Source organism: Agelaius phoeniceus, chromosome 19 (assembly GCF_051311805.1).
Source record: "Agelaius phoeniceus isolate bAgePho1 chromosome 19, bAgePho1.hap1, whole genome shotgun sequence".
In the NCBI taxonomy this organism is placed as follows: domain Eukaryota; kingdom Metazoa; phylum Chordata; class Aves; order Passeriformes; family Icteridae; genus Agelaius; species Agelaius phoeniceus.
The window spans coordinates 5,894,058-5,911,507 of NC_135283.1; the positions used below are offsets into that span (position 1 = coordinate 5,894,058).

General features: G+C 49.9%; 2 protein-coding genes across 4 annotated transcripts; both read left to right on the forward strand.

Moving 5' to 3' along the window:
- The first annotated feature begins 26 nt into the window (after positions 1–26).
- Positions 27–3,845, forward strand: RSAD1 (radical S-adenosyl methionine domain containing 1). The gene is made up of 9 exons (XM_054645321.2): positions 27–286; positions 705–838; positions 917–1,121; positions 1,194–1,559; positions 1,649–1,712; positions 1,816–1,963; positions 2,036–2,090; positions 2,497–2,600; positions 2,675–3,845. The coding sequence occupies exons 1-9, from the start codon at positions 152–154 to the stop codon at positions 2,826–2,828; spliced, it is 1,365 nt and encodes a 454-aa protein (XP_054501296.2). The 5' UTR covers positions 27–151; the 3' UTR covers positions 2,829–3,845.
- Positions 3,117–14,984, forward strand: MYCBPAP (MYCBP associated protein). 3 transcript variants are annotated; one of them, XM_077188368.1, is made up of 19 exons: positions 3,117–3,348; positions 4,038–4,186; positions 5,111–5,258; positions 5,360–5,463; positions 5,947–6,121; positions 6,447–6,562; positions 7,241–7,391; positions 7,571–7,686; positions 8,403–8,503; positions 9,131–9,242; positions 9,574–9,763; positions 10,286–10,473; positions 11,015–11,161; positions 11,334–11,615; positions 12,408–12,529; positions 13,258–13,373; positions 13,835–13,956; positions 14,212–14,361; positions 14,834–14,984. In XM_077188368.1, exons 1-19 carry the CDS (start codon positions 3,117–3,119, stop codon positions 14,897–14,899), a joined length of 2,787 nt encoding a protein of 928 aa, XP_077044483.1. In that variant the 3' UTR covers positions 14,900–14,984. The 3 variants fall into 3 exon arrangements, with proteins under 3 accessions (XP_077044483.1, XP_077044485.1, XP_077044484.1); XM_077188369.1 differs by having other exon boundaries at positions 3,315–3,375; XM_077188370.1 differs by lacking the exons at positions 12,408–12,529; positions 13,835–13,956; positions 14,212–14,361; positions 14,834–14,984 and having other exon boundaries at positions 3,117–3,375.
- The last annotated feature ends 2,466 nt before the right edge of the window (positions 14,985–17,450 follow it).

The following is a 17,450-nucleotide window of genomic DNA, read 5'->3' on the forward strand; positions in this document are numbered from 1 at the left end:
GACACTGACCGCAGCACCCCCGTCATTCACAGCGAGCATCTTCCACACAGCCCCGTCGGGAGCGAAGGGCTTTGCCCCCGATCCCTCCCCCGGCCCCTGCGCCCCGCCCCGGTCCCGCGCAGGCCCGCCCGCTCGCTGCCCGCCCGCTCCAATGGCGGCGGCGCGGGGCTGGCCGCGGAAGCTGGCGGCTGTCGCTGGGGCGCTGCCTGGCGGGGGCGGCCCGGGACGAGCACCGGGACCGGCCCCAGACACGGCCGCCCCCGCCACAGCCGCGCTCTACGTGCACGTGAGCGGGGAAACGGGGGGACCCCGGGGTTTGTGTATGTGCAGGGGTGCCCGGGAGTCACGGGTTTGCACACGTGGGGACACACGTGGGTCCTGGGGCTTGTACTCCTTGAGGGGCACGGGGCTGGCACAGGTGGAAGGTGAATGTGGCTCCCTGGGGCTCACTCACACGTGGGTGCATGTGGGACCCCGGGGCTTAGACGCATCGGGGAGGGCCCAGCCTTGAACATGTCATGGGGCTAGCCTGAACTGAGGGGTCCTCGAGCCGTGCACATGAAGGGTCACACCTGTGGGTCGTGTGCCTTGTGGGGCAGGTGGGGGGCACTGAGGTCCATGCACTGGGCTGGGGGTGTCCCCCCTCGAAATGGAGTGGCTAGGGATGAGGGCATGGCCGTCCCCCACACGCCCCGTGCCCGCAGTGGCCCTACTGCCGCAAGCGCTGCTCCTACTGCAACTTCAACACGTACGTGGTGCCGGCGGTGGACGAGGCGGCCGTGCGCTCCTGCCTGGTGCGGGAGGCACAGACCCTGCTCCGCCTCAGCCAGGTGCACAGGTGGGTGCACAGGGTGGGCTCAGGGGGAGTGCTGGGCCCTTCCTGCCCACCTGCAGCTTCCCACCCTCTGCCCCACAGCGTCACCTCCGTCTTCTTCGGCGGGGGCACCCCCAGCCTGGCCAGCCCCGGCACTATTGCGGCAGTGTTGGAGGCTGTGGCAGGGGCTGCCCACCTTCCGGCTGGTGCTGAGGTCACGCTGGAGGCCAACCCCAGCTCCACCAGCGCATCTGCCCTTGACGGCTTCAGGGCAGCTGGGGTGAACCGCCTCTCCATCGGCGTCCAGGTGAGAGGGGCTCTCCCCGCCGCAGCCGCTGCAGCCCCCCGTGGCCCCATTGTCACCGTGCTCCCCCCGCAGTCGCTGGATGACGCCGAGCTGAGGATGCTGGGCCGGGAGCACACAGCGGCAGAGGCACTGAAGGCTGTAGAAGCGGCTCGAGGGCTCTTCCCTGGCCGAACCTCCATCGACCTCCTGTTTGGGCTGCCGGGACAGAGCCGGGACGCCTGGGCCCAGGGGCTGGAGGCGACCCTGAGGGTCTGTGACGACCACATCTCCCTGTACCAGCTGACGCTGGAGCGGGGCACGGCACTGGCAGCGCAGGTCAGGGACGGGGCCCTGCCCGCACCCCCCCAGGATCTGCTGGCTGACATGTACCAGACGGCCCGGAATGTGCTGGTGGCCGCCGGCTTCCGCCACTATGAGGTCTCCAATTTTGCGCGGAAGGTGGGATGCCCCCCATGCTGTGTACCCCAATGTCATGCTGGTCCCCCAGCAGGCTCAGCCACTCCTCTCACACCAGGGCTCTCCCCCAGGGCGCCCTCAGCACCCACAACCTCTCATACTGGCAGGCTGAGCAGTACATTGGTGTGGGGCCAGGTAAGGGGGTGATGGGGGGGCCAGTGTGGGGGGGCCAGTGTGGGGGGGAGTGTGTGGCTATGTGCCCCGTGAACTCCGTTGTCCCCCTACCGGGCTGCTGCAGGGGCACATGGGCGCTTCGTGCTGCGGGCTGAGGGCGGCTGCAGCCGGGAAGCTCGTGTGCAGACCCTGGAGCCTGTCGCCTGGATGCGGGAGGTGCAGAGCCAGGGACACGGCACCAGGAGTCGGGTGGTGCTGAGCCCGCTGGAGCAGTGAGTACTGGGGTCCCCCCCCTGTGCCCCCTCCCTGTCTGTGCTGCACCATAGCTCTCTGTGTCCCCACAGGCTAGAGGAGCTGCTCACCCTGGGACTGCGCACGGATGAAGGCATCACACACAAAGTGAGGAGCCATCTGTGGGGACAACCCACATCGACCCAATGCTAATCATAGAATGGTTTGGATTGGGTGGCACCTTAAGGCCCATCTTGTTCCACCTCCTGTTGTGGGCAACAGGAGGGACACCTTCCACTAGACCAGTTGCTCTGAGCCCTGTCAAACCTGGCCTTGAACATTTCCAGGCATGTGGCATCCACAGCTTCTCTGGGCAACCTGTGTCAGGGCCTCACCACTGTCACAGGAGAATTTCTTCCCAATATCTAATCCAAATCTGCCCTTTCCATCCATCCCTTTTCCTGTCACTCCACTCCCTTATCCAAAGCCCCTCTTCAGCTCTCCTGCAGCCTCTTTGGGTAGTGGGATGCAGATGCCCCATCACTAACACCCTTCTCTTGCCCTGGGCACACAGCGCTGGGGGCATTTCTCTCCACAGCTCAGCTTGCAGGCCGTGTTTGGGGAGCCGGGGGAGGCTCGGGCACTGCAGCAGGAGGGCTGGCTTGTCCTGGACAATGGGTGAGCCCCGGGAGCTGTGGGCAGAGCCGGGGGTCTCCCTGGGGCACGGACTCTCACCACCACTTCTTTCCCAGTGGCCTGCGGTGCACCTGGACCGGCCTGGCCGTGCTGGACTCGCTGCTGCCCGACCTGCTCTGGCAGCTGCAGCGGGTGCTGGGCGCTGCCCGGCTCCCACCGAGGGGAAGAATGGCAGGGGAACGAGGCGGTGGAGGGGCGCGAGGGCTGTAAGCGGCCACAATGGATAATAATGGATAATAAACCACAAGAGCGGTGTGCTGGCTGAGGGGTGTTGGGGCAGGGGCGCTGGCCGGGGGAGGTGTTACTGCACGGCAGGCTCCTGTATCCCGGTGTTCCGGGTGTCCTGAGGCCCGGTGTCCCGTGTCTCTGGTGTGCGGGTATTCTGGAGTCCCGGCACCCCTGTATCCCGCTGTGTCCGCGGATCCCGGTGCCCCGCCACCCTCTGTTCTAGTCGCCCAGTGTTCGGGGTCCCGGAGCCCTAGCCTCCCAAGATCCTCAATGTCCCTTTGTCCCCGGCCGTGTCGCAGCAGCACCGCGCATGCGTGCCGGCAGGCGGCGCATGCGCATGCCGGGCCCCGCCCGGGGGAGCGGTACCGCGGAGCCCCAGCAGGAGGCGGTGCCCGAGGCCGCTGCCGCCCGCGCGCCCTATCGCGCCCTATCGCGCCCTATCGAGGCCTGTGGCGGGGCGGGCGCGGTGCCGGTGGCCGGGACATGGCGTCGCGGGGGGGAGGTCGGTCTCGGAATCGGAGTCCTCCTGGTACGGCGGGGAGCAGGGTGCGGCTCAGCAGCGGCCGAGCCGGGCCAGGCCGGGCCTGCGGCCTCGGCGGGGCCGCGGTTGAAGCGGCCGGAACCAGCCCCTTCCCCCGCCAGTGACCTCCTGTCATTATTTTCGTGGTTTTGGTTTTAAAAGCATCAGGTCCCACCGGGAGGGGCCCGCAGGTTAAGGGGGAACAGTCGCTGAGTTCGGCTTGGCCCGCATGTGCCGGAGGAGCTGCCCCGCACCCGTTTGTATTTCAGAGCTGTTGTGCCACCGAACAGCTTTTGAAACCCAGTGCTTTGTTATCCGAGTCGTGCTGGGTGAGCGCAGGGAACCTGTGTGCTTGTACTTGCAGCTACAGTTGGAAACTTCCCAGGAATGCGTTGTTCCACCTGCAGGGATCTGTATTTATTTGCATTTATCTTATCGTTGTCTTTCATCTGAATAAAGTGTGAGACAATTCACTCCTACTTGACCCACTTAGGTCTTTGCAGCTTCTCAGAGGTTCACTCTTTCATTTACAAGAAATGCTGAATTTATTGTTTGTTGCAACCTTAAAGAGAAATAATCCCAAAACATAGTTCAGCTGGAAAGCATTAACCAGCCTGAGAGGAATATGGTCCTTTTGGGAGACTGAAGAAGTCTCTTCATCTGTTTTTTAGGCAGGAAGGAAAAGACTTTTGAACAACCCTGTTCAACAGCTGTAGAAGAGCCTGAGCCTGAGCCTGAGCCTGAGCCTGAGCTTGTTCCATATATTCTGCAAGGAGAGGACATCCAGGCACTTGAAATTAAGGCGGAGGACCTGGAGAAAGTATGTATGAGTATTTTTACTGCTAGAAACAGCTGCCTTAACAGACACTCTCCTGTTGGGTGTTTAACAGAGGGTGCTGCCCATTTACTTAAGCCAAATGTCACTCCTGCAGCTGAGTTCTCATGCCATTTTGTCTGTCAGGTTTTTTATCATGATAAAATGTCAGGTCATCAGGTTCAGTTGCTAAAAGTAAAGGATTATAGGTGTCTATAGAGTCCCTTCAAAAGGAAGGATAAGTCATCTGTATCTTCAAAATTACATCTTCAACTTTCTGATCTAATAAGACCTGTAAGTTGTTTAGTAGCTCTCATGGCTTTCCTTCCAAAACTCAGATCACAGTGTGTGAGTGGAAGCATTTGAGTGACACAGAAGCAGAAATCTCTTCTGGAAAGTGATTTAAAACTCTCCTTTTGTGCTCCTGTTATAAACCAAGATCCAGAGAAGTAAGACAGTAACTGAGGTGGTATCTGCATAGCTGTTTAAGGTGTCTTGTAGGGGAAGAATCATAGAAGATTTGGCTTGGAAAGAACCTTAAAACTCTTCTATTTCCACCCCCCCTGCCATGGACAGGGACACCTTCCACTATTCCAAGTTGTTCCAATCCCCATCCAGCCTGGCTTTGGATACTTCCAGGGATGGGGCAGCCACAGCTTCTCTGGGCACCCTGTGCCAGGGCCTCACTACCTTCACAGAGAAGAATTTTTCCTAATGTGTAATCTAAACTTACTCTTCTTTGTCTACTTTGAATCCATTTCTTCCTTGTCCTGTTGTTACATGTCCATGTGAAAAGTCCCTATCCAGGACTCGCAGCACCCTTACCGGAAATGTACTGATATGACCACTGTGTATATCCTAAAAGGATCAGATGGAATAAAGGTGAGTCAGTGTGTACCTAACTGCACTTTGACTGTTTACTTCCTGAAGCTTCATCCTCCACGCCTTGCACGTGATGCTGGGAGAATTCCAGTTCGGAAGAATTACCTTGTCCGAAAATACCGACCCAAGGAAGTGGCACATCTCGTAGCACATCCTGTTCCCCCCAAGGCACCCAGGGGACCACTGACTTTTCCTGGTAGGGTTCAACTTCACATCTTACCTCTGGGTTTTGTTTTTGCTAAGCCAAATTTTAGTGACCCGCCTCTGGGGTTGGGTATTTTTATATGTATGTTGTAGGATCAAGACAGTTTGATGATGGCTGTGAAGAGATCCTCCCTCATCATATTTTGGGAAGTCTTCAGGAGTTAAGGATGGAAGCCTTGGCCAAAAGAAACACTCAGGTTGGTTTGCAGAGTTAGGAAAATGGTTCTGCATAGCACTTTTCCAGAGGTAGAGTGTGGTGCCTGCAGTACCTTTCGATGCTTTTCAGCACCTATCAGGAGCAGGGCAGGCCTGAGGTGTGGTTTTTCCAGCCTCATCACACTCTGGGGGAGGGTTTGCCTTTGGAGAAACTGCACCAGCAGGTTTTGGAGTCCTGTGTGCAGGACCAGGTCATGGAGGGAACAATTACACAGGCTTCCTCTTCCTTATGTGCCCTGCTGATGGTGTCAGGGAAGAGCTGGTGTTGCAGCAATGCCATTGCTGGAGTCTCATTACTCAGATAAACACTTCCATTGTATCTTAGTGTGTCCCCACTGCCCTGGTTTCCTTCCTCTCAGATTGCTAATGTAACAGTGCAGTCAATCTGAAGAATTCTTCTCCCCTCTTCCATTCCTGTTTTGGTGTGCATGGAGAGGTTCATTTAATGTTTCATTTCTCATCAGCTAGCAGATGCTATTAAGGTTCCTCATCCAGATGTTACTGCAGCAGCTTTAGAAGAGGAACATGGAGGAGAGGAGAAAGCAAAGGCACATCAGGCCCAACTAGCAGAGAACAAAGCTTTCCAGAACTGGAGCCATCATATGGCAATGAGGAAAAAGCAGGAGAAACACCTAGGAGGTGAGAAAAACTAAGGAGGTCTCATTCTATGAAATTCTGTGTGCAGGTGGAGAAGTTTGATGTTGCCACCTCAAATTGCAGTAGTCATTGCCCACCAGGGTTAATCTCATTGCAATTGCAGTCTTAATTCCATGTTCTCGGAGCTCCCGCACTGCTCATGCTGTTTGCTCTGGATGTGGTGGAAAGGTGAGCTGGTGGCTCTGGCTGGGGAGAGGGCAGTGGATTTGGCAGGGAACAGTGTAAGTGGGTTACAGGTGAACAATAAAAGTGGCAAAGGGTGTGTCCAGAAGTGCAGCACCAATGATTTGATGTTTTTCATTTATAGAAATTCTTCACAAGCCAGAGAATGAATTGCTGATGAACATGTCAGACAATTACAGACAAATCCAGGAAGAACGTGACCTCATTGACCGGAGTCTCCCTGCCCTATTTCCTGGAAAGGTGAGAGCCCCACTTCCTGTGTGTCCTGATTGTGCTGCTCTTGCCACACAGCACAGACACTCTTCTAAGTCAGTCTCTGAAGTGCTGTCAGGAGATGTTTATCAAAGCCACTCTGAATCCTTCAGCTTGGTGTCTGAGCAGAGCTTTCAGGGACATGAAAAATAAAAACCTGAACTGTGCTATCCATACCAGCCAGGGGAAAGTGGTGATGAGCAAGTGGCATTTCATGATTCTCACTAAAGACTGTTGTGCCCTGGGAAGTGGCATAGGAACATGTCACAATTGTTGTTCCAGGGGCAGAAATATCTGATAGCTTCAGGCTTGGATTTTAGTAATTGCCATGGAGAAAAGGGCATGGGTAAGACAGGAAGGTTATGGGGGTATCATGTTAATTTTTTTTTTCACATTTATAGCACTGTCAAAGAATTTGCATTTGTGTGAGGCTTTATTTTAATATCGTTCAACCTTCATGTGCACTAGATAGAAGAAAGTTCATCTTTGACAGCAGCCTGATAGAAATTTTGGCTTCCTCAGCGGAAATGGATAATTCATAGACTTTTAAAATGCTCATATAGTCAGGGTTAGACCTCTTCTTTTTAGCTTCAAGTGCCTCTGAAAATAGCAGGTAGTTGCACCATTATTCACAACAATCAGTGGGAGCCTTGTTTCCCACCCTAGGGATACCGAGTGGGAAGCGAGTTCTGGAGCCTTCCTGAGCAAATAGGGGATGAACTCACCGGGCTGACTCTGACCCTGACCCGGACAGAATGTGGGCACCCAGAACCACTCACTCATGTGGGGAAACCCCGAACTGTCCAGAGGGAAACAGGTAAGGGAACACTGCAGAGAGGTGATTCCAAAGAAATGGGACACAAGTGTGAAGAAGCAGCTCCTTCCCTGTTGAGCCTCCTCTTTAAAACACTACAAGGCTAAAGTTTGGCAGAGAATGAAATTTGATTAGGCATGTGGGCGTGTAGAGAGTGAGCTCTTGTATTGGTATTTCCACAGGTCTGAAGCCTCCGAAGAAGATTCCTTGCCACCTAAACTGGGATAAGAGTCTTTTCCTGAAACATCGACGGCAGGAGCTAAAATCTCTCCTAGAGGAGCTGGGCTTTTATAAGCCGGTAAGACCAGAGGAACAAGGACATTGTTTGTGTCTCTTGTCAGGTGCTGTAGAGTAAGAAAATTGTCAGGAGTTGGATCTGAAAAAAGCATTAGGAAACTAAAACTTGGTCCCGCAGTGTTTTTTGTGGAAGTTCCCACATTTCCAAAGGGCCACACCTATGAAAGAGTTGTCTGACCTCCTGAAGTGCTGCATGGAGTGGTCTAGGGGCCTCAGAATGGGACCCCAAACCAGCAGCATGCAACTTCCAGGACCCAGGCAAAGAAAAACCTGCCAAGTAGTGGTGCAGGACTTTGATTTAGTGCTGTGGGGCAGAGGGAAGAGATCTTTACTCATGTGGAAGACACACTCTGAAATAATCTCCTGAAGGCAGGTGGCCCCTCCTCCTGCAAACAGAACAAACCTCACTTTTTCTGTCTTTGAAACCTGTCTCTGAGGATGAGGAACATGTGAAGGACACTTTCTCTGTGTCCTTCTGCATGTTCTCTCCTGTATCACTGCTAGTGGGGAATGCAGTCATCTAGGATTCTTGGGAATCTCAGAATTGGTTCTTTTCGGTGTCCCTTGAGCATCCTTTGGATGCCTCTAAAAACCATTGTAGGAGCAAGATATCACAACTTCACTTTACTTGGCTGAGTTGGTGCATTTGTCTGGTGCTTTAATGTCCTTTCTGTGTAAAAGAGCAACTGTGAGTTGATAATTTCTGTGTATGTCCAGGATCTGGAAGGACTGGAGGTGATTGGGAAAGGGCAGCCTTTCACGTCTGTCTCAACTAAAGCTTTTCTACATACCGCCATTTCTGAAGAGATTGAGATCCTGTAAGTTCTACTTCGTGGCAAAATAAAGACTTTTGGGTGTGCACCATCAGTCTGTGAGGATATCCTTAGCTGTTCTTATCCAGAATGGAGACAAGTCTCCACTGGGACACAATAAAAGGCATATTCTTATATTATAATCACCAGATCTAGGAGCCTTTGTGCCTGGGGGCCTTGTGTCTAAGGAGCAAGAATCAGAGAAAAGTTTTGTTGAGGTTCTTCCTCCAGTCTTCACTCTGTGTGGCTTCAGAGCTTAGATCAGGCAGGGTGGGATTCTACTCTCAATTACCTCAATTTGATTGAATTTTTCTAGCCTTCCGTCATTACTTTCCTAGTTTTCCCCATCCTGTCCATCTGTAACAGGCACAGCCTGAGAGCCTCTTGTCCTTTTTCACTCATGTACTTAGACAGGTCTCATTCTTTAATATTTTGGCTGTCCTGTCCTCTTTGCCAGTGACACGTAGCTAGGTGGGTTCACCACGTCTGCAGGGCTCTGTCCCTAAAGAGAGTACTGTGTGAGAAAATAATAAATGGGATTATTTCTTACAGGGTTTTGTAATTCACCCCTGGTTCTCCCCTCTCTGGAAGTGAATTTCACTCCATGAAAATGCTGGCTTTTGTTTTCTTTAGCAGTGACCCCTTAGGTGACTCCTTCACTGAGGTTCCAGAAGCTGAAAAGGTTCCATCTTTAGTTTTCTGTGGCGAGCCTGCTCGTTGGATCAAGGGCATCACTGCTTGCAGGGTAATTGTGAGATTTCAACTGTTTAGTCAAGCTAAGCCTATTTGAGCTCCCAAGTCACAGTTGCACAATAACTGTCATCCCAAAGCCACAGAATGGGGGACTTACTCTGAACATAGTAGAATATCCCTGTATTTGCTCCAGAGAGATCTAGGAACAGAAGGGCTCTGGTTGTGGTGTGCTGTTCAGATTCCCAGGCTTTGTCTGTAAAATGGCCACTTCTTTGGACTTGCCTTACAAGTTCTCCTACCAAGGCTTAACCCCTTATTTGAGCTATGATTCTTGCAGGATAAATCCCACCAGATAGAGTAGAAATTGTTTCTCTTCCTTGTAGAAGGAAATTGGTATTGCTGCCCGCCTCACCTTTGAGACTCTGGCTAGTGAGAAGGCTGAAAGCTTCCTGACAGTGACCAATGATGGCAGAGCTTCCATTTGGTACAACTGGATGAGGCTTCCCCAGCAGATCCCCTCCAGAGAAACCAAGGGGAGGAGAGTGCCCTGCTTTTACTTTGATACCAGACCAGGTATGAGACCTGCTGGTCTCCAAGACCTTTGTACCTCAGGCATAGAGCAGGAATTTGGGAGTTACCTGGGATGTGGAGTCTGACTAATGGCAGAGCACTGCTGGGTGATTTCTCCTGAGGAAGCCACCCTGGGTGTCAGAGCTGACTCACCCCAAAAGAGCTGTGCAAGGCAGATCCCTCTCCTGGAACTTAAAGGAAAGGAGGTTGCTTCTGCTCTGAGTGTAAATGGGTGGAATATTGAGAAGTGAATAATTTTCTGGTGGCAAATGGGTAATAATCTTCTGGAGAGAAGACTGAGCTTGCTGTAGAAGGAGAGTGCAATGGAAATAAGGCCAGTTCAGGAACATAGAGACTGAGAGTAACTCTGGAAGGAGAATGATAGCTGGATGAAGTGTGATAACCAGCTAAACTATGGGGAAAGAGTCTCCTAGAGAGATAAGGACACTTGGGATGGTGTTGGAAAAGGGTCAGGCTAACCAGGTGGCCTCTTGCACACGCAATGCATTTTCTCTCTTATTTCAGGTGTAATTTTGCCTGGAGAAACTCGGAGGTTTTCTTTTATTTTCAAGTCAGAGAGAGCAGGCATTTTCAGCGAGCCCTGGGAATTTAGGACACATCCCCTGTTATTAGGAGGAGCTCTGCTTCAGGTGACCCTTTGGGGAATTGCTGTGTATGAGGATAAATTGGCTGACTTCAGAGAGAAATTGGAGGTAACCAAGCATGTAGCTGGGTAACTGAGCTTTGAACTTTATATGCAAATAGAGGATAAGGGTGGGAGTGGACAACATGGTATTTTTATTGTTGTGCAATTACTGCTGAGAGTGAGATTTACAGAATGTCTGCACATACTTGAGCAGGTTTGCTAAATGACATGAGGAACTCTGCAGTCTATTGAAATGTTGTTACTAAAGACATGACTGTGTCTCCTAAAGTGTTCACACTGGTCCTTTAAAGAATGAAATTTCTGTTGGTAATTAATTTCATTATTTACTTAATGGGAAGGGGATTGACTGTTGTACACTATGATAGCAGTTAAGGTATAAATTGAAAATTACACTATGCTTTGAAAAGTATAGTTTGGGGGCAGGATTTGTAGAGTTTATTTGAAAAGCTGCTGGAAGTATTGCTCTGCTCAGCAGGGTTTGCAGTTGTTCATGTCCTTGTAACTCTATATAATGAATAGTGTGGTTACAGGTGGGACTGAGTTTGTGTGTTTGCATATGCAATGTTGTTCTTGTTCTGGTGTCTCAGAGTGAGCTGGCTGCTCGAGAAGGTGCTTCTATAGTGAAAGAAAGCCTGAATGAACTTCTTAAGCCAATTCGGACACCCGAACGCACCCCATCTCCTGTGGATGCCTGTGTCACAGAGGAAGAGCTGTTCCACAGGAAAAATCCCAAGGTGATGTTTGCTATTGGATGGACTGCACAACTGAAATAAGTGGGGAGGGCAGACCCATGGGGCTGCTGCGTCCCTGGGATTCTGGAGCTGGCAGTCTGCCATGGAGGCTTTAACAGCTGGATTTGAAGAGAGAAGGTGCAGCTCATGTTTACCTTTTCCCCCATTGTCACAGTTGCATTATCAGCATCAAGTGGTAAAGCAGCTGCATAAACTATGGAGACAGCACCTGACTGTGCCTTCAGTCTTGGAGGAGGAAGTGCCCTTGGACCAGAGGAGCACTGCAGAGGACATGGAGTATCAGGAGAGCACCTTGGAGCCTTCCTCTGTGCGGAGCAGCACCACTGAGCTCCCATGTGGGAAGCACACATTAGAGGATGCTCCAAGGGAAAAGAGCACTGAGGAGGAAGAAGCAGGTCCTTCAGGATGGAACCTTTCCCTCGAGGACTTTAAACAGGTGGGAACCTCTGTTCCCACAAGCTGATGGTGTGTTAATTCCCCTACAAACAGCCCAGCCTACCCCAGTGTGGGCCCACCCAAAGGGCTGCTGCCAATATGCTGGGAGTTTGCAAGATTTATGATGTGTGTTGGCTCTGCTGACCACACCCTCAGTGCTCTTGTAAAGAGATTCCCAAGAGAGGCTTTGTGGGCTGTTGTGTGAAGAAGAAAAGAGAAGCACACAATATAATAGATATTTTAAGCTCTTCCCCCTGTTAGCTCTCTGTCATCCCAGGATTGAATGTGGGGGCAGGCTGGGCTTACAGCCTCCTGTGGCTCCCCCAAGGGCTCTTCTCCTTGGAGAGCCCTTCCTATTCATCAGAGAACTAGGGGGGCACTCATGACAGGCTGTGGATAAAATACAGACCTCCTTTTATTAAAGCAAGAGTGCTTTGGATTCTGTCAATGGTTTTTCTGTAGTGCTCTCTTGGAAATCTCTCCGTTGTTTTTATAACTAAGCTTTACTAGGGAGCCTTCTAGCTTGATAGAATCCCTGTTTCCCAGAACACCTGAAGCTGCAAAGGGGCTTAATATCGGTCTGATGAGGGAATCTGGGTTTGTTCTGCAGATCTTGGGTATCTTGGCCATATCCTAGCTGTGTAGGAAGCCCCATCTGGGTGTGTAAGTGCCCAGTGCAGCCTGGTTTCAGACCGGTGTCCAGGAAGAGAGCTGTGGGCTGCTCCACTGAGCTCAGGGACTGGGAATAAAGACTGAGAAGTGTTCCACAGCCCCTGTGAATTTTCTCTCACAGGCTATAATGTCAATCTCCGGGGAGGAGCAGCAGGAAGAAGCACTGACCCAGCTCAATAAGGCTGCTCTGGAGCTTTGTGTTGAACAGAGACCAACTCAGTTAGACCTTCTGTATCCACTCTGGTGGGTTACCTTTGCAAGGAAAAGCTTGTGAAAACATTGTGTGATCAACAGCCTCAGCAAGCTCTCTTGCAAGTGTTGTGATTCAGAGTGCACATAATTATAGGAGGTCTAGAAGTCATCTTTACACTCTGTTTTTTTATAGCTTAATTGTAGCAGCTGTCTAGGACCCAAATGCCTTTTTTTTTCCTGGAGATAAGTTTAGAATATTAAATGCATGTAATTTTGGAGAGTGTACAAGATTATTTCTGGCAAGACTATTCCAGTCTGTATTTATGAAACCTTTGGGTATTTTCTGTACCCTTTTACTCAGATAACTGTCTCCTCCCTCATACAGTCTCTCTGTTCTTTGCTCAGGCTTTCAGACTGTAAACGCATCAACAGCTTTGAGCTGCTTCTAAATTAGAAGGATGCAGGTTCCTCTTGGTAAACACAGAGCAGGTAGATTTACCAATGTGTGTCATGTTGAAGAGTAGACCTAGTTTCACAGTAATAATTATGGGTTCCTGGAAGACTGTTGATATGCAAACCATTGAGACCTTGGAGGGCTCTAACATGAAGAAAGCAATTTAACATCCCCCTGCACAGATATTTAGACAGTGGGTGCTGTTTTGTTGGTTTAGTTGCATAGGGCAGCTGTCAGCTATAAGGTGCCTTCACTTCTGGGCACAGGGTCAAACCAAGTGGCAGTTGCTGCACTGTCTCCCTTCTGATCCTGACCATTTTCTCAGCCTCCAGCTGTGGCGTGGAGCAATTGATGACTTGGTGAATCACTCTCTGAGGCTGAGATCCGTGCTTGGTTTGATTAAGAAGGACGTCTATGCAGAAGCTGTTTCAGAGGAAACAGGTAAATGGTGGTTTTAGCACAGCAACTGCTTTCTGTGGGCTGTTGGAAATGCAGAAAACATGATGAATTTGAACTGAAATGTCAATTTCAACATGTCTCCCTGAGGAAGAAGCATCAGGAAAATAATTGGCAGATTGTGTGACAGTAACAATACTAATTGGGATCTGTGGTTTGGCATCAGGAAAAAAACATCCCCACAAAAAAAGCCTTTTAATTCAGCTAGGTCTAGCCATGGTTTTCATACAGACTGACCCAGCAAATTCTGCCTCAATGAGACCTCTTCATACCTTATTTAAACAAAGAAGTCTTCAAGGTATTGTTTTTCAGTGCAGTACATCTCAGATTAACAAAAAGAGTATAATATATTGCAAAAGTATCACATTCCCACTGTGCTAGTGCAGTGGGATGGACTTTCTGGATGTGTGGATGCTTTTGGTTAATTGAAATCCTTTCTTTTGTAGAGGAAGTAAAGCAAGGAGGAGCAAAAAAAGGAGGAAAGGAAGACAAAATAGCTACTAAGAAAGAAGAGAAAAAGGATAAAGAAGGCAAAAAAAGTAGAGGGACATCAGGAAAGGAGAAAGCAGTAGGTGTTGGGATGCCTGGTGAACCCTGAGTGCTGGGAACAGTGTGATCATCCTGAGGTTGTGTATCCTCAGTTTGAACTAATTTCCAACCCAGTGAAAGAGGTGCTGCTGCTGGGAGATGCATCTTGAAGCAGTCTGATCAGTGTCCTGACCTACGTCCCATTTTTCCTTGGTCTGTTCCTGATTAGGATCATTCAGGCAGCAGAAAGCTGAAAGCAAAAGATGAGAATCAAGTATCTTCCATTTCCGTGCAGGTCGTGAAAGGAGGAGTAGAGTCCATCAAAGGAAGATTTGAGAAGCAGAAGGTGAAAGAGGAAGCTGCAACTACAGTTGGGGCAGAACCTGTTCAGGAGCATGTGGACTCTATTTCACTTGAAACATACCGGGAAAAGCTCTACATTGAAGTGAGTCTAACCAAAGCTTGTATCGTTGTCAGGGTTTTGTTCTTTTCTTGTAAGGCACACTGAGGCTCAGGGGGAGAGGCAAGCATTTTGTTAAACTCAGAAAACTGGCAGACATATGTCCCTTGTGCTGCAGCAAGGTAACCGTGAAATCCAAATTAATTTGTTTCAGCCTGGAATCTGTTAGCAGAAATCCAGCCATCACATAGCCACATGCGGGACTTCTATCTGGGATGTCTTTAGCATTGCTTTCAGACTCTGGAGGGATCAGCTGAATTAATTGTATCTCAGATAATGTTAAACACACTTCATAGCCAGGGAAGTTATTACTAGAGCTCTGACAGCAGCAGGCTCCCACTTCTATGTGGTTGTGTGAGTGCCCATATGAAAATGTACCTCAGAAACCATCTCTGTCAATCTCAGCCTCAAGATTTCCTCATGTGTTTTCACTGCAGCTGTCTTTGAATTTCTGCAGGTTTACAGGCTGCTGGATTCAATGGTGAGCAAAATGGTGTCTTTATTTGAGGATCTAAAGCAGTAACATGCTCTGAAGTGGGAGTGAAGCCCTTTGTATGTAGAAATATACTTGCTTTTAAAAAAATAAAATAAATAACCATATTTACACAGATGGAGTGGAGATTCTTCTTTCTGAAGTGATTCAGTGGTTACAAATACCGGGCTGCTTCTTTTCTGACACACTGTGATGTGAGACTATTGCTAGATCATCTGTTACTGCTACAGATGATGCTTGCCAAGAAGAGACAAGTCAAGAAGTAGCACCACTCAGAAAACATTAAGACTGGAAAATACTGGTATTTCTGCTAAAGGAGAATTTAAAAGTGCCAGTTAACATGAGGTATATTCTTTGTGTCTTGATTCTGCTTTGCTAGCAGATGTGTGAACAGGATGTCCTTGTACTCATGAATACTGGTACCAGGAGAGTAGACAAATCCATCCTGGGTTTTAGCTTATTTTGGGCATCTTGTCCAGTCTCTCTTTGGGACTTGCTGACAGGAGGCTTCTCTGAGGCATTCTGGATCCCAGTAAAAACACTGTCCCAAGGGGTGTGCCACCCTGCCTGGTTTTGCACTCTTAGATTTCCTTCTTGTGATGATCTTGCCATCTCTTTCCATTGAGCTCCAGGTACCCATACCCCATTCTGAGCCAGGTTTTACATGCTTCCTTCCAAGACTAATCACTCTTAAATGAGTGAAATTTGTGCTATAAAAGTTGTGAGCCATGCTAAGTCCTCCTGTTAGAGCCACCCCTCCTGTCTGTCCATCTGCCTTGTGTGTCTGGGCTCCATCACCCTTTTCCATGTGTATGCATCACTGCTGGAATGGGGCTTTTTGTGGAGGCATTCCAGGCCTGCATGTGGCACATTGGACTTGGAGCAGGTTCTCGAGGCAGAGTGAGCTCTGTGTGGGGTCTGTCTTGGCCTGGTGTCAGTAAGTGCCACCTTCCTGCTAAAGTTGCTGGACAGCATTCCCCAGAAAGGCTTTGGCCCTGTAGAGCAATGACATCAGTGTAGATCATTAATTGGGGATGGTGATCCCACTGGAGCTCTTAAGCAGCAGATGCCTATCCATGCTCAGCATCGCTCAGCCATGAGTTCAGTGGCTCCAGGTGTGCCCCTTGGGCACATGCCCCTGTCCCTGGGCTGGCACATGGCTTGCAGCTGCACATGTAGTGTGAAATGACTGCTCCTTCTGCTGCATTGGTGTCTTCTGCTTTCTCATTTTAACTCCTGTGCTGTCCCTGGGGAGAGATCTATTTCTCCCCTTGGCTCCCAGCAATACCATGTCAAAACACAGCTTGTTTTTTTCACTGGCCAGGTGAGGCTCCTCATCTTTTGAGATGTTTTCTCATAGTGGGGTGTGGGGAAGCATTTTGGCTTCTGTGGCAGCAGAAGCCTCCTGTGGCTCAGTGGGCAGAGACCCACAAAGGGAATGTCTCTGCTCAGCATTCCTAGAGTGAAAATTTCAGCAACATTTTGAGAATTAGGAGGAAAAAGGCCTGAAGTTGGGGTGTGTCTCACAGGCTCTGACAATAGCTCCTGCCTCCCTGGAGATGATTATCAGCTTTGTGAATTTGCCCAACTCAAACTGCTCAAGCCATCTGTTTCTAGGAGAGAGGGAGTCTGCATGTTCTAGAGGCAACGTGATTGTCGGAGAGGCAGGAATCCTTTCATTTGGTAGTTTTACCTTAAAGGATGATAAAGCCCATCCATGTCTCCATGGATCCATATCTTCAGTCCAGCATATTGAAACCAGGCTCCATGTGTTCATCTACCCACAGGAAAATCTGTTAATACAACATGGGGTAGATGAAAGTTTTACATCAGTCACGTACAATGGAAGAATGTCCTGTGCTGGCATTGTCCCTTCCAGGGAGGAGAATGATAGCAGAGGGCAGGTGGGTGGCATAGAAGTTCTGCAAAAGAGAACAAACCTGTGAATAGTCTAATTTCTTGTCATAAATTTTTGTCATAAATATTGCCAGTGCCTCTTCTAGCCTTGGACAAGAGTGTCCTCAGGGAATGAGGTACAAGGAGCATGTAGGAAAGGATGTGCTGGCCAACAGCTGTGGTACTCTGCTGTCTGGCTGCTGCAGCTTTTTGTGAGCCAGCTGATTTTTTTTTTTTCCTTTTGCATTGATTTGTGGAAGTAACAGAACAGGAACTGCAGTGGAATTAGAGGTGGTTTCCACAGAGTAGCTTTAGAAACATATACCTCTTATTTATAGGCCTAGTGTGAGCTGTGGGCTCTGTCCTAAGCAGCAAGACCCTCAGGGCTGTCAGCCCTGCACTCTGCAGGATACTGTAAGGCTGAGTCCTTGCAGCCAGGCAAGGAAATTATTCCTTCTCCTCTCCCAAGCGTGGGCATTATTTGTATTAGTGTTAATAATTTGTGTTGTGTTTGCTAAATAACCAAGGTGAGCAACCTTCCTGGCCTTGGGAGTTGCATTCCAAACCCATCACGTGAGTGGGGCCTGAAGACACCATCACCACCAGTGAGGATGGGAAGAGGGGGAATTGCAGGAAAATGAGGCAAGTGGAGATGACAGTACATTTCCAATGGCAGAGGGGGTCT